Genomic DNA, 15048 nt, shown 5'->3' with positions numbered 1-15048 from the left:
AGAGACAGGATGTATACTAGGAGAGGCGGCGGCCCAGCAAGGAGACCAGAAACAGAACGAGAGAGCAGAGGAAGGCTTCTAAGCAACCCAGACCAAGGCTACATTAAATATCAAATGCAAACACTGTGGGGCCTTACTATGAAGCAAATGACACCTATACTTCAAAAATCTTCTAATTTAAAATCAATTGTAAAGGATCTAGGACCCAAAATAAGTATCAGTCAACAGATAACACTAGAAATAATTACCTTCAAAATGAGTTAATATGGTGCAAATAATTCATATTTTTCTGCAAACCAAATCAAAATTGTCGGGGCCCCTGATTTCCTCCATAAAGCTACAAGTTCAAATGACACACTTTTAAAACCGGAGTTTTCCTCCTTGAAAACATGACAATTCACATCCAGTGACTAGATACTCAAGCTTAAATCAAGGAAATATCTTTTAATGCCAGTTAAAAGAGGCTATTTTTCTTCACTGCAGCAAGAAAAGTGCTCACCGCAACTGAAAACTGAAGAACATTTTTTGAAGCCTGTTGCAATTAAATATTCGCAACTTTAATTCTTCCTGGTTTGTTATTCACACTCAGAATCTTCTAATTGTCTAATACTGAATGAGCAAACTAATAGACTCAGTTTCAAGGTTTTCTATAAACTAAGTTAGCCAACATTGTAGGTATAATTATTCCAACTTTATTTTCCATATTTCTTTGCAAGATTTTGCAGTATAGACATATATACAGAATTTACTCCAAATCCTATGATATCAGGATAAGGAAACTGTCCCCTATTCCACCAATAACCATCCTATTAATTTACATGCAGGCTTTCAAATAAAAAGAAAAACAGTAGGAAGACTGGACTAAAAGAGCCCTTCTAAAAAACTCTAACCTCTGAATTCCAAAAACTCTATATTCCCTTAAAATTAAAAACTAGTATACATGGATGTCAGATTATAAAACTATAGACACCCGAAACCTATGTTATAAACCAATATTACATTAAGACAATTTTTTAAATTAAAATAGGAATTCTAAGAGTCTATGTAAAAACAGGTCTTACTATTTTCAAAGTTAATTTCAGACAGGGAGGGCTCATGACTTCATAGTTAAATGATGTGATTGTGTGGTGGTGGTGATGGGGACACTGATGAAACTTCTTCTGTAGTACTAGATGGTTTACATAAGCCCTCACTATATTCTCACATAACCCTGTGAGGTAGGTACTGTGTTACAATGAGAAAGAAGTTAAATGACCTTTGCTAATAAGAGACAGAACTAATAGTTGAATCCCAATCTGGCTAACACCCAACCATCACACTATGATGCACTGATAATTATAGTAGTTGTCCAATAAACAGTCCTCAAAGCCTGTATTTGTGTACTCTGAGTCCATAATTGTAGATTCTACATGCTAATTTATGTGGCTTATGCAAATACTAATGTCTCTGCTTACACTGAACACAGACCAAATGGATATTGGAATGAAGGTTAGAAATATTCTGGAGATGCCAAAATAGGCATTATCCCAAATTATGCAAAATTACCCAGTTAATTCACAAGATTATAATGAATAAAGCAAATAAACTATCAGTAGTAAGCAAGAATCAAATATATCTATTTAATATTTTTTGAGGTTTTATTTCCTTTATTATTATTGGTATCTTGCTGATTCTCATTCAGAAATCTGGCTTTTTAAAAAATAAAACCTATCAATTATATCACTGCAAAACAATCATCCTTCTAGAATCTTGAAAACTTTCCATTAATTCTTATGAACCCATAGAAAATAAACCTATGATTCAGAAATTTAAAAATCTAAAGAATAAACTTCAGTCTTTGTTTCTTTCCCGTTCTCTCTGAAGAAAACAGTGTGCCTGAGGAAGGAAGCTGAGCAGAAGCTGATGCTTCTCTGTCACATGAGGGGCACCAACAAGAATCCCTGCTCCCTCTCAGGAAACACTCACAGGGCCACCACTCCCATTGTGTCAATGCAGACATCAGAGTATCTTTCCTTGGCCAATATGATTCTTTTCAGAAAGCCCTTGTCAAAATACTGATTTCCTTGGGAGATTATCATGTTTCTTAAGGGTTTATCTTGTCCCGGGCATGTTTGCTGTATTAAATCTAGTCTTCACAGCAATCTTCTGAGGTAGCTGACATTAACACCATTTTTCAAAGAATAGTGAAGTTTAAAGGGCTGGCTCACTGTAGCCCAGCAGTGCCGAAAACTGGCTACCACCAAGGCCACCCTCTTTCCACCTTCTGTTTGTTCTTCCACATGTCCAGTCTGTTCCCACCTTCAGGCCTTTGCCCACGCTGTTTGCTCTGCCTGCCTGCTCTCTCCCCAGTCTCCATGTGGCTGGTGGCTTCCTGTCACTTGGGACTCAGCCAAAATGCCACCCTCTCTGCAAGACCTTCTCTGTCCATTCTAGGTGAAGCAGTTACCTTGTCACACTCTGTCATAGAACGCTGATTCAACTCTCCACATAGTACCTAACCACCATGTGTTCTTTTCTTTTTTTTTAAAGAAGTGGGGTACAGGCCAGAGTCACGGGGGCTGAGAAGATCACCAGAGAGTGGGGAGCAGAATGGGCAGATGTACCGAAATGCACTGCTGAGGGGAACAGAGGGCGAGACAGGAGAGGTCTGCCACACCATGTGGGTTGCTCCTGGCCGGTGATTGAACTCGTGCCACAAAGGCTGGGGCCAGCTTTACAGCACTGTGCTCCACCCCCTGCACCACCAGGGAGACCCTATTTTCTTAATCACTTGTTTGGTCACTTACTACCCACCTCTCTAAGCCAGGGCAGAAGCTCTGTGAGGGCCAAGACTACAGTGCTAATTTCTCTACCCAGTACACAGCGTGTCTCAGGAAACTCATATGAATGTGAACGGCTTTCTTGCAGCCTCCACCTAACACGGAGGCAGGGCCCAGAGGAAGGAAGCCACTTCTAACGGTCAGGGGCTGTGCTCTGGAGACTTCTATTCAGTTCACTTTCTACCATCATCAGGTTGTTTTCAAACAACCTGTGTCAATGAGGTGAGGCAGGACTCAAGAGAAATTCAGGAAATCATGTTGGGTTTGAGGGACCCAGGTCTTAGGAGACTGGGAGCCAGAGGTAAGAGGAACAGCAAGCGCTGATTTCTTCATTTGGTCTTGAGCTAACACAGTGGTGCCCAGTATGGTTCAAAAAGAGGTAAAAGTCTGATCTCTTTTTATAGGAGAGAAGTTTATATTAACAAAAGAGAGCAAGCCAAGGTCACTCTAACTGTCCTAGTTTTGTGTGTTTCTTTAACTTTTCATCTCCTGCAAACTTCAAAGAAACCCCTCCAAAACCAGAGACTTTTGAAAATACCTAAATAACACAACCAAATAGGTCCTAAAATGGGTCATCACCTAGCATATTTTCCCAGGTGCCAAAAATAAGAGAAAACACATTTTAAAGTACATTTCCCTCAAATGTATAGCCTCTGTTTTCTGCTAATTGTTTCCTACAATTCGTTGAAGTGAAAATTTCCTCAAATACAGGGAGAATTAGGAATTAATAAAACTTTTTTTAACATCTTGCAATAAGGGCTTCCTAACCTGAGATCGTGTTCACAGTCAGGATTCAGGGGACCATGAATCTGGCCAGGGACCAGACTCTGGCCAGTCTATTGCCAATATGCTCACATGTACCTTCTTCTAGAAATAGGATCTATAGCTCTCATCATCACTGAAAGGATCCAGGGTTCAAAAACTGTTTGGAAGCATGACTACTACCATTTCAGAATTTGTCCCCAACTCTTCTGTCCTATCATGGTGCAAGAGTGAAATATATAAAGCACTTAAGAAAAAAATGAACAATGATGTAAAAAAAATAAAAATAAAAAATACAGATTTCTGAAAAAAAAAAATAAAGCACTTAAGAGGTCCTCAGTTCACATATTAATTAATGCACTCTGTTTAGGGATTTATGCTTATTTATTGCATTTGTCTGTGTGTTCTTCCAAAAGCAATTTCAGCACCTAAGAGGAATCTGCGCATCAGTAAACAATGCAGACCAATCTGCGCATCAGTAGAATAATGCAGAAGACATTTCAGAAAGCAGCACAACTTCCGTTGCCCCATGGAACCATAACTACAACCACATAACTCTGAGGCTGAAAAAGGGCTCGGAACTCAGGCTGACACACCCTCTGACATCACAGAGGAGAAAACTGAAGCTCAGTGTGAGGACCAAGCACATCATCCCATTTAAGTGCTACCGGAGAGAGGCAGAGCCAGAGTTTTGCAAGTACAAGGGTAAATATGACATACAAATGAAAATGCAGCTTTGTGGTTTGGGTTTAAGCACTTGGAAAACGGGATCAATCTAGTACATGCTCACACTGGCCCCAAATAACTTATTTTATGACTGTAATTATGAGGGGCTCATAATAGCCATGGATCTATCCTCTGGCAAATTTCTCAATTTTTCACCACAAATACAAAGTAAACTTCTTTGGTTATCTTTTAAAGCTTTTCTCTCTCTCCCTCTACAAGGTGAAAGTCATGCAAGGGTGTAAAACAATTTAAATCAAAGTAACTTTTCAGATAAAAGTTATCTGAAACACACAATAAAAAAAACAGCACAATAAAAGCACCGCTGATAAGTCTTCTACAAAGGCATCTTTCTGCTAAAAAGCCTTATCTACTTTGACAATCACTGCTGCAATTCACGGGGGCTAAAGAAACATACTCACACAGTAATCTTGATATATCTCTCTGGTTAGAACCAAAATTCTCAACAAAATTTCTCATCTCATAAAATTCTTCACCACGGCACTTAAACACTATGATAGCCAATACTCCTGGGTTCGTTCCTCCATCTAATTAAATTGTCTGCCCTACAAGTGATTTATATTATTTGTCATCACCTAGGTTGGATATATAGACACTCAGGGACTACAAAGCATTAATTACCAAGTTAGTGAGAATGGCTTCTAGCAAATGCTCAGGGGGATGCTCAGTCTCTCTGACACAAGGTAACCAGGACATAACTCACCACCATCCATGGAACAAGGAGCCCATTAGTGTAAATCAAGAAATACAACCGCATGACTTGAAATGAGGACCCACTGCAGTTCCTGAAGAATGATTCCAAGCCAAGGAAATAACACCAACATCACCACTGATGCTTTCAAAGCCACTGGGGTGTGGGCTAAATCTTCTTTAAGCCTGAATGATTTATATTTGGACCAATTTAATTTCTTCAGCATTACTACCTTTGCTAAGACAATTAATTTGACTGCTGAAAAACAACCAATTATTCTAAAAGAGAAAGAATAATGTAACTGCCTAAAATATGGCAAAAGCCTGAGAAATGCACAAGTCCTTAGTGATATTCCCATGCAATCCCCTCACCATAGAAACTAGGGAATTGAAACCTTGATAAGTAGAGGCTAGCCAGAGTCACAGCTGAACTGACGGCAGGCAGCTACCCTCAGCCAGCAACTGTGACCCCCAAGACAGCACAGCACTTACATAGTACTGAAAGTTCTATTATGAAATAGATTTTTTTTTAATTGGGTAGTTAGTGAAATACTAATCCGCAGTTAAAATTAACTCCCCGTTATTTGCTAATAAGCTTTCTGTAAAATTTCAGGACACAAACATATAAATATCTAAACATATAAATTACTAACGATTACTAAATCAGCCTATCAACACATACAGATAGATGTTAAGAGTGTGTGTGTGTATGTGTGCGCGTGTGCGCACACACACGCAAAGGGCAGCAGTAATGATTTGGATCTTTGTTTTCCATATTCTGAAAACAAAGGATTGAGCTACAGTAGAAAAACTTTCCAGAACCAAACAGGTAATGAGTCAAGAGGGCTGCTTTGTCACAGGCAGCAGCAGGCACCACAGAACTGAATGTCTTCAGATTCAATGTTTCAAACAACTCTGTCCAGTGAGCACATCTGCAGGCTCAGTGGTCTAAGAGCTGGCAGGTCCCTCCCACTTCAATATCTGTGATTCCTTCATGACCTACACAAAGCATAGGGTATTTGATGGTTCAAATAAGGTCTTAACCGTTTTCCGCCTTTCAGAGTCAAATGTTCTTTCAGGTGATCTGTTCATAGATCTCACAACATAATCCCCCTGAAAACATTCCCAAGATGAGAACATTTCTATGGGTCAGGTTATTTATTTACCTTTCACAAGTGCATCTGCGGTATCTCTCTGGAAAAACGTTATCAGGTCAGAAGTTCCTCCTCTTTTGAGGAATGATTTTTTCCAGCCATTTAACTGAAGCAGGCCTCTGGTTATCTATGTTAAAGCCTAAAAATGAGCTCTCGTGTCCACGCCCCCACACCCCGGAAAATGTTTCTAATCTCCCAAACCAGGTGCTCACCTTCATAGCAGTAGTTACTTCTGTTATAAAATGCCCTGCTCATTGTTGTTTCCCACCCCACCCCCCATCATGGAATGACAAGGTCTGTGAAGGAAAAGGCCATGTCTGCTTGACCACTTGTGTCTCCAGGGTAGAGCAGAATATGATCAAATGTAGGTGAATGGTCACCCAGGGCTTAGCTTTTCATTTAGAAACATGGATTAAAGTAACTGCCCCAGGAGCAGGGAGGAGAACGGTGTAGTCAATCACTCATTCTACTACCAACACCTCACACTTTCAGGAGGGGCCAAACCATTCATATGTTCATGCTTCCAGGATGGAAATGAGGGGGTCTTGGAGATTCCAGGATGCTGAGCAATACTACAGAGGAAGGGCAAACCCAGATTTGGCATGTCCTGGAAATCTCTCTGGGCAAGTTGTGTCCACCACGAGACCAGATAGTCAACTGCTTTATAAAATAGGGGTTGGGAGGAAAGACTACAGGAAAGTTAAGGTATTCTCTTATTCTCAGTGAATGCTATCCAGCTTCACAAAAATGTACCACACTTCTACTATCATAACTAGTCACCGCTCTGAACTCTTGCTAGATACCAAGACTGTACTGAGCTGCATAAGATAAAATGATTCACACTCTACCCACCAACCTCATTAGATCTCCAAGGTAGAACTACAGCGTTTAAATGCTGATGTCTGGCTTCTGCCCCAAATTGAACATGTTGGACTCATGAGTTAGTAGTGAAAGAAGTTACAACATGTTACAGGTTTAAAAATCAGTCATTTAAAATGAAGCAAAAAGCAAGGAATTTTCCACACAGAGCTCTCAATCCATTGTCATATTGGAAAGGCATAAAAATCTGGCACAGTCTTTCAATTATGTCAGTCAATTTAAAAGAGGGACACCACGATAATGGTAATAATTAGCCACTCCCCAATGATTTGCCAGTATTTCTTTCAGAAAGGTAAACAGAATGTTTAAAGATGTTTGCAAAGTACTTAACACTTTACTTTTCCCTAAATCACATCAAAATGCATTCTTTTGACATATTTAGTACATACTCTGCACTAGACACCACTGACAGTGCTGAATTAGAACAGTGAGTTAGAGAGGTGGCGGTTCCTATTCTCAAGGTGTCTACGCTCTAAAGGAGGAAGGTGCAATAAGCAGGTTGGTTAACAAAATGATCTCAGGGAATGAGTTCAATGAAAGGTGACAATAAAGATAATAATACGCTCCAGAGAATGCTCTCTGAGGGGCAAACTGCTGAGCCACAACCTACATGATGAGAAGCAGCAGCCCCACCCGCAAAAGTTTTACAATGAAACAGAAGACACAAGAGAACCAATATACTTCACATACACGGAAATATACCTCCCTGGAGAGGCTAAAATGTGCTTTCCTCCAAAACTATGAGTTAATAGTCAGGTACTGTTAGGCACATCTCACTAATTCACTTATAAAAAATAATTGTAAGACTAATTACTACAAAATACAAAAGAGGATGAACCTCTAAAAAAATGGATATGAAAGAATTTTGAAGCTATAAATTCAAGCACCTGGATCCAGGAATCAAGGGGAAAAGATAATCGACAACAGCACAGTGACAACCTGGCCGCTTCACCTGACAGGACTATCAAGCAGGTGCCTCACTGAGAAGCTGAGAGAAAGTAGTCCATCTGCACTGCGGGAACAGAGTGTCTTCAGGAGGGCTGAACCAGGAAAACAGCCTGGGACCCTGCCAATTCGGTCCTTCCTTCCTGAGGAGATGCCAAGGCCTTTCCATGACGCAGCCTCCAGCCTCTCTCCATGTCCCCTTGCTCTGCTTTAAGGATTAGATGCCGGTCCCCATTGGGATAATGGCAAATCAAGAGCAGATATATTCAAGAAGGAAGTGGGGTTTTATCTTAGACAAACCTTTGGTTTTCAAAAGTCCAAGAAATTATGCAAAATAAGCAAGTTCTAGAAGAAGCAGAAAAAACAGTGATAATTTAGAAAATTAGACTGTTCAAAAGCCATAAACTGTATTTAATGAATTTGTCCTTTTTTTTTAATGTACCTTCTGATGAATATCTTCTGCACTAAAGAGTGAGCTGTGGCTCAAATTTTAGTCAGCACCTTAATTAACATTTTCATCAATAAAATCAGGATAGTAAATCTTCAAAGTATTTTTCCTACTGAGGTATTAAGGTCATAGAAAACATGCATAAACATAAAAGGGAACTAAATGATGAGCTTGAACCTAACCTGTGAGACCATCACCATAACTGACATAGCGAATATATCCATCTCCCTCAAAAGTTTCCTTGAGGAGGGCCTCCCTGGTGGCACAAGGGGTTAAGACGCAGCATTATGAAGCTATTCGCAGCCACTGCAGCACGAGTTTGATGCCCAGTCAAGGAGGTGACTGACATGGTGCAGCAGACCTCTCCTGACTCGCCCACTGCTCCCCTCAGCAGTGTATTTCAGTCACTCTGCACATTCTGCTCCCTACTCTGTCTCTGGTGAATCCTCTCACCCCTCCACACCTCTGGCCTGTACCCCAGTTCTTATATGCATAAATAAATCTTTTTTAAAAAAAGTTTCCTGGAGGAACGTTGGTCATCCATGCCTCTCTCGCCTCTCCCCCTTCTGTCCCCAGGCAACCATTGATCTGCTTCTGTGACTACAAACTAGTTTTCATTTTCCAGAATTTTGCACAAATGAAGTCATATTATGGACTCTATTTTGCCTGGCTTCTTTCAGTCAGGATGAATTATTTTTATTTCATCCATACTGTTGCATATATCAATACTTAATCAGTTTCATTGCTGAGTAGTACCCCACTGTGTACACACACAATTTGTTTAAATTGTCACCTGCTGATTGGCTGTTGTTTGATAGAAACTGTTTCCAGTTTAGAGGCTATCACAAATTAAGTGATTATGAACATTTGAGTATAAGTCTTGGTATAGATGGCTCTTGGTAAATACTTAAGAATAGTTAGGTCATATGGTAGACAGATGTTCAATACTTCAAGAAACTGTTAAACTATTTTCCAATGGGACTGTACCATTTCATATTCCTCACAGTAGTTTCAGAGTTCCAGTGCCTCAACTTCCTCACCAGCACTTGGTGATCATTCTTTTTAATTTTTCCCCTTCCAGCGAGTTTGTTTTTAATTTGCATTTCCTGATGACTAATGATTTTGAGTATCTTAACGTGCTGTTTGTCATGAAGGTGCTTTTTCAAATCTTTGTCCCATTTTTAAATTGGGTATTTTTCTCACTGACTTATAAGTGGTCTTTTTTACATTTGCATTGCAAGTCTTTCTCTGATTTACCTGTGGCAAATTTTTTTTATCCCAGTATGTGGCTTGTTTTCATTTTCTCAAGTGTCTTTTGAAAAGTAATAGTGTAATAGTTCTTATATGTGATAAAGTCCAATTTTTTTTTAACTAGGTAGTCCTTTTTGTGTCCTATCTTAAAAATACTTTCTGAACTCGAGGACAATAAGATTTCCTTCTATGTTTTCTTATAGAAGTTTAAAGGCCTACATTTAGGTCCAAATCTTGAGTTAATTTTTGTGTATGGTGTTAAGGGTTAAGGCTCATAATTCTGCATATGGCTATCCAATTGCTCAAGCACCACTTGCTAAAAAGATTATCATCTTCCCCCCATACACACACGAAAACTGCTTTGGCATTTTTGTAAAAAAAAAAAAAAATCAACTGATCATATATGGGTGGATCTACTTCTAGACTCTCTTCTATTCCACTAACCTATATGATTCTTCAATACATTATCTTTATTATAGTAGCTGATAGTGTAAGTTCTCCAACTTGCTCTCTTTCAAACCTATTCTTAAATGAGTCTAGATCCTTTACATGCCCACCTGAATTTTGCAATCAGTCTGCTGATTTCTAAGACTGTTAGTAAATGTATGGAAAAATTTGGGAAGAATTGAGGTGTTAATAGTTATTGAATCTTCCCATCCATGAATATAATATATTGTTCCATTTATTTACATCTTTATTATTTGTTAATTAATTGCAATATTATGATGGTACTTTAGGTTTTTCACACATGGCCTTTATCAGGTTAAAGAAGTTCCCTCCTACTACGAATTTGCTGAGAGTTTTATAATGGATATTGACATTTGTCTAATATTTTTTCTACAGCTATTGAGATCATTTGGATCTCTTTTTTATTGTTGATATAAAAAATTGCACAGATCGATTTTTTTAAATGTTCAATAAAACTTGCAGTACTGGTTATAAGCCTCACTTGGTACTGATTTGCTAGCTTGTTGGCTTTGATTTGCTAATATTTAAGAATTTTTATATGTATGTTCCTCAGGTACACCGGTCTATACTTTTGAGGGTTTTCTGTAATGTATTCATCAGGTTTTGATAATAGGCTTAGCTTCATGAAATGAGTTGGGATGTGTTTCTATCTCTTCTATTTTCCGAAATAGCTTGTGTAGAGTTGGCCATAGTTCTTCCTTAAATGTATAACAGAATTCATGAGTAAAGCCATCTGGGACCTGGCTTTTGCACTGTGGAAGGTTTTAAACTATAAATTCAATAATTTTTTTAAAGATTTATTTATACAAGAACCGGGGTACAGGGCAGAGGTGCAGGAGGGTGAGAGGATTCACCAGAGACAGCGGATAACAAAACAGGCAGACTGACTGAAATACACTGCTGAGGGGAGCAATGGGCCAGACAGGAGAGGTCTGCAGCACCATTAGGGCTGCTCCGCGGCAGGTCGGAATCGAACCGGCACTGCAGAGGATGTGGACAGCTTCACAGTGCTGCGCTCAACCCCCTGTGCCACCAGGGAGACCCTAAATTCAATAATTTTAATAGACATAAAACTACTCAAGTTATTTGAATGAGTTTTGAAGTTTGTATCTTTCAAGGAATTGCTAAATTGTGAAATTTATTGATATAAAATTGTTCATAATATTCTCACTACTTTCTTACTGTCTGTCCAATCTACAGTGATGTTCTCCCTCTCCTTCCCATATTGTTAATTTATGTTGCCTTTTTTTTACCTCAATCATTCTGGCTTGAGGTTTATCAATTTATTCTTTTTTTCTCAAAGGGCTTTTTTTCATGTATTTGCACTGATGGTATAGCTAAAGAGTTTCTGGTATAGCTAAATATACTGATTTGTTATCTTTATAACTCCCTTCTACCTGCTTACTTTGGTTTCAACTGCTTTTTATATAATTTCAGGTGGAAACTTAGGTCTTCAATTTGAGATTATTCTACTTTAAGTGTTAAACATTATGAATAAATATCATGTTCTTAAAATATTATGAATTTCCATTTAAGAACTTCATAGCTTTGTCCCAACACCTCCTAGGGTTTTATTTAATTAAATAATGAAAGTATAGTCAGAACAAGTATTTGAGTGCCTACTCTGTGTCAGGTATGGTACACAAAGAGATTTCTCTTGTCAAGCAGAGAAGGTAATATCAACCAAATTGATACAAAAATAAATGTTAATAATTACCTTCTTGCTATGGAGAACACATACTATGAAAAAGCATCATAACTTTCATTTAAAGACATTTTGTTTTTTGATTCTTTTCATGTTCTAGCAAAAATTAGGTTGCTAGAATTTTTTTAAAGTTCAGCAACCTGTAGTTCCAATTGCAATACACGTAAATTTGCTGTGGTATAAATTCAACTACTCCATTTGTGACTGAATAAACTGTACATTTTAATTTAATATACTAAAGATAAATATTTCTAAAATTCTAAACTTCAAAACCATTTTTTTGGTCTATAAAAGATCATTTTAAAGACAAACATTCCCTATGTTTTCAAATATATTCTTAACAAAAATTTTAAAAAAGAAACATTATGAACACTTATGTCCTCTTTCTTTCCTTAGTTTTAAAATATCCAGAACTGGAAGAGAAAAAAAAAGTCTCTGACCCTCAAATTGAATACAAATGCATGACAAATCATTGGTTTCTAGGTTATTTAAAAACTGACCTATTCTACCAAACACTCACGTTTTCTAAAACACCACCAGCGGGTTTATTAAATTCAGACAAAGAGAAATTTCTTTTACACTGAAGTCTGTTCATCTGGCAGAACAATAAGCAGCTCTGCATACCTCCACCTTGTCAGGTAATCTGAATCTTCCCACACTTCTGCTTCTTCCTGTCTTCATCTCTTGTCTTCCTTTAGGCCATAAGTTCTCAGCCTTGATTGTGCATAAGAATCACCTGAAGAGTCTAAAACTATTGTCCCTGGGGTCTCACAACCAGAGATTCCTGTCTAGGATCTTAAAAAGTGAAGATTTTTTTAAAAACTCGCCAGGAGATTCAAATATGCAGATTAAGGGTAAGAAGGACCAGTCTAGAATTGCTCCAGAAGGCATATTCTAAAGGCCACTGGCCAGTGTGTACCACCATACTCCCCTGGAGCTTTGCCCAAACTAACTCTTAATGAGACACCAATTCATCCTGTTCAGATTCCTAGGCTTACCTTGGTTTCCTATGCAGAAATTCACAGGATAAAATATCAATTATCAATCTCTAACTGTATTTTAGCCACTCCTCTCCAGCTCATTTCTAAATTCCACCAAGTTCAGCTGGAGGGGCGTTAACTTACTATAATGTGGTGATACAGTTAAGTAGTCATTTTGACTGTTTACTTATATTTAAAAGGCTAGCTCCACAAGCCATCTGTCATTTTAGAGAACATATGATAAAGTTATTAATTTCTTAAAGTGTAAAGGAAATATCTAAGTGAGTCTTCATCTTACCCATCTGATTCCACCACTTGTTAATCTCAAACAGGTTTTCAAAACTGATTTCACATTCTAGGGTTAATACTGACATCCTCCAGAGCCTCTTCAGTTTACTCCATTTTTGCCAACCCCAACCACTTCATTATAACTATCATTTCATCATGTAAAAGTGGAAAGAATAACAACTGCATCACAAAGGCAGAATGAAGATAAAGAAGCAAAAGCACTTCAGCACTGTGTAGAGTGCCCTAGAAATTTTAATTTATTTAAGCAGAAAGTCTGCCGCCTGGGAACTAAGTGAAAAGCGGAGGCAAGTGGGAAGTTGTGGGTAACTCCACTTGTCAATACACAGAAACACCAGCAGGTGACCGAGTGGGGGTAGGGCTGGGGTGGGGGAGGGGGGAAAGGGAGGGTCCTGCACAAACTGCCAAGGAGCTCTCGCAGCTCTTAGACCAACACAGCAGCAAAACCCAACAGCAGGGCTCACCCCTCTCAGGCTGAGGCCAAAGTTACTTGCAAACACATATAAACCTCTTCTCCTTGGAATACTGCTAAACCATAAAACTGCCAAGGTGAAGACCCAGGCACTGCCATCCCTGCCAGGGTAGGTTAATGTACCTCTGGGATGTAATGGATGTGCATGCCGAAACACGTGTGCACGTCTGAGCTGCTGAACCGACACGTATCCATAAACATTATGAATAATACTTCAGAGAATGTATGGCTTTTTCCAAAGAAACTCCTGAAGCACTTTACCCAAATCAACTCCTTGGGTGTCAATATACCGCCCTTGTCTTTCCTGCGTGTTACTCTCGTGCAGAGAATTGGGGTGCCTTACCCAAAATCCCAGGCAGAAGTGTGTGGGGGTGAGGAGGGAGGTGACTGCCCCCTGCCCAAAGACTTCCCGTTAATCCAAAGGGCCATCCCGAAAGGAAACCGTGTCCAGGCGGGTCTCCTGGAGACACACCTGCGCCCTCACACACCCACCGCGGTCGCGTCACCAAGTGCCACGGCCACCTGGGCCAGGACAAAAGTCTGCAGGGAATTCCCTGCCGCGGAGCCCAGGAAGACGATGGGAGAGCGGGCCCCGGCGAGTTTTGGAAAAGAGAGGGGACAGAGTGCAAAGTGGACACCCATGGGGGAGGGTCGCTGCTACTCACCCAGCCCTCGAAGGTGTCCGAAGCCCCCGCCGTGCGCAGCAGCTCCTGGAATTGCAGGGTGCAGTTCGCCACGAAGTGGTCGTAACCCAGGGGCGTCTCGTGGAAGACGGCCAGCTCGAGGTGGCCCCCGTCCGTGACATTGGCACAGAACTCCTCGTTGTACGTGGGTTTGTTGGTCTTCTGCTTGGTGCTGGTCTGGCCCACGCGCACCTGGTCCACGCTCACAGTCAGGTAGGGGTCCAGCAGCTGGTAGCCCTTCTTGAAGAGCGAGTGGCGCAGGGACCAGCGGGTGGGCTGCAGCCCCACGGCCTCGCCGATGCGGACCCTCAAGTAGCCATTGAACTTCATGGTGCCGGACGACATGCCGGCTCCGCAGCCCCGGGGGCGCGCGCTGGCTCGCGGCGGGAGAGCCCGGAGCCCCTGCTCAGGCGAGCCCTCGCGGCTGCCTCAGGAGCCGAGGCAGTTCCTGGGAAAAGCAGCGCCCAAGCCCCCCGCGCCCGGCCATTCCCTCTCCTCCGCGGGACCTTCCCCTCCCCTCCTTCCCGCCCGCCCTCCCTCGCGAGGTGGAAAGGAGGGGAGCCCGGCGCGGCGCCCTCAGCGGGCCGGCGTGGCCCGACCGCCCCTCTCGAGCGCGCGGCGTTTCTCGGGGGCTCCCACGGGACTCGCCCCTTTTCCAGGGCCGGGAAGCGCCTCTCCGCCGAGAGCCGGAGCGACCCGTCCGGTGAGCTCCAGCCGGCAGCGTCTCTCCGCCCGCCTCCTC

The 15048-nt window shown here is 40.9% G+C and overlaps 1 protein-coding gene across 1 annotated transcript in view; it reads right to left on the bottom strand.

Annotated features, from left to right (window-relative positions):
* The window catches only part of PRKCH (protein kinase C eta), a gene marked incomplete at both ends in the record, with an annotated part of 198835 nt that extends 184184 nt beyond the window's left edge, over positions 1-14651 (bottom strand). The window contains one exon of the mRNA XM_084241421.1: positions 14289-14651. Within this exon, the coding sequence (XP_084097547.1) occupies positions 14289-14651 (363 nt within the window). The remainder of the gene's footprint in view (positions 1-14288) is intronic.
* Between the last annotated feature and the right edge of the window lie 397 nt (positions 14652-15048).

Source organism: Talpa europaea (genome assembly GCF_964194135.1).
Source record: "Talpa europaea genome assembly, chromosome: 8".
Classification (NCBI taxonomy): Eukaryota; Metazoa; Chordata; class Mammalia; order Eulipotyphla; family Talpidae; genus Talpa; species Talpa europaea.
The sequence above is the reverse complement of the archived record's forward strand: the minus strand, read 5'-3'. Positions and strand labels throughout refer to the sequence as shown.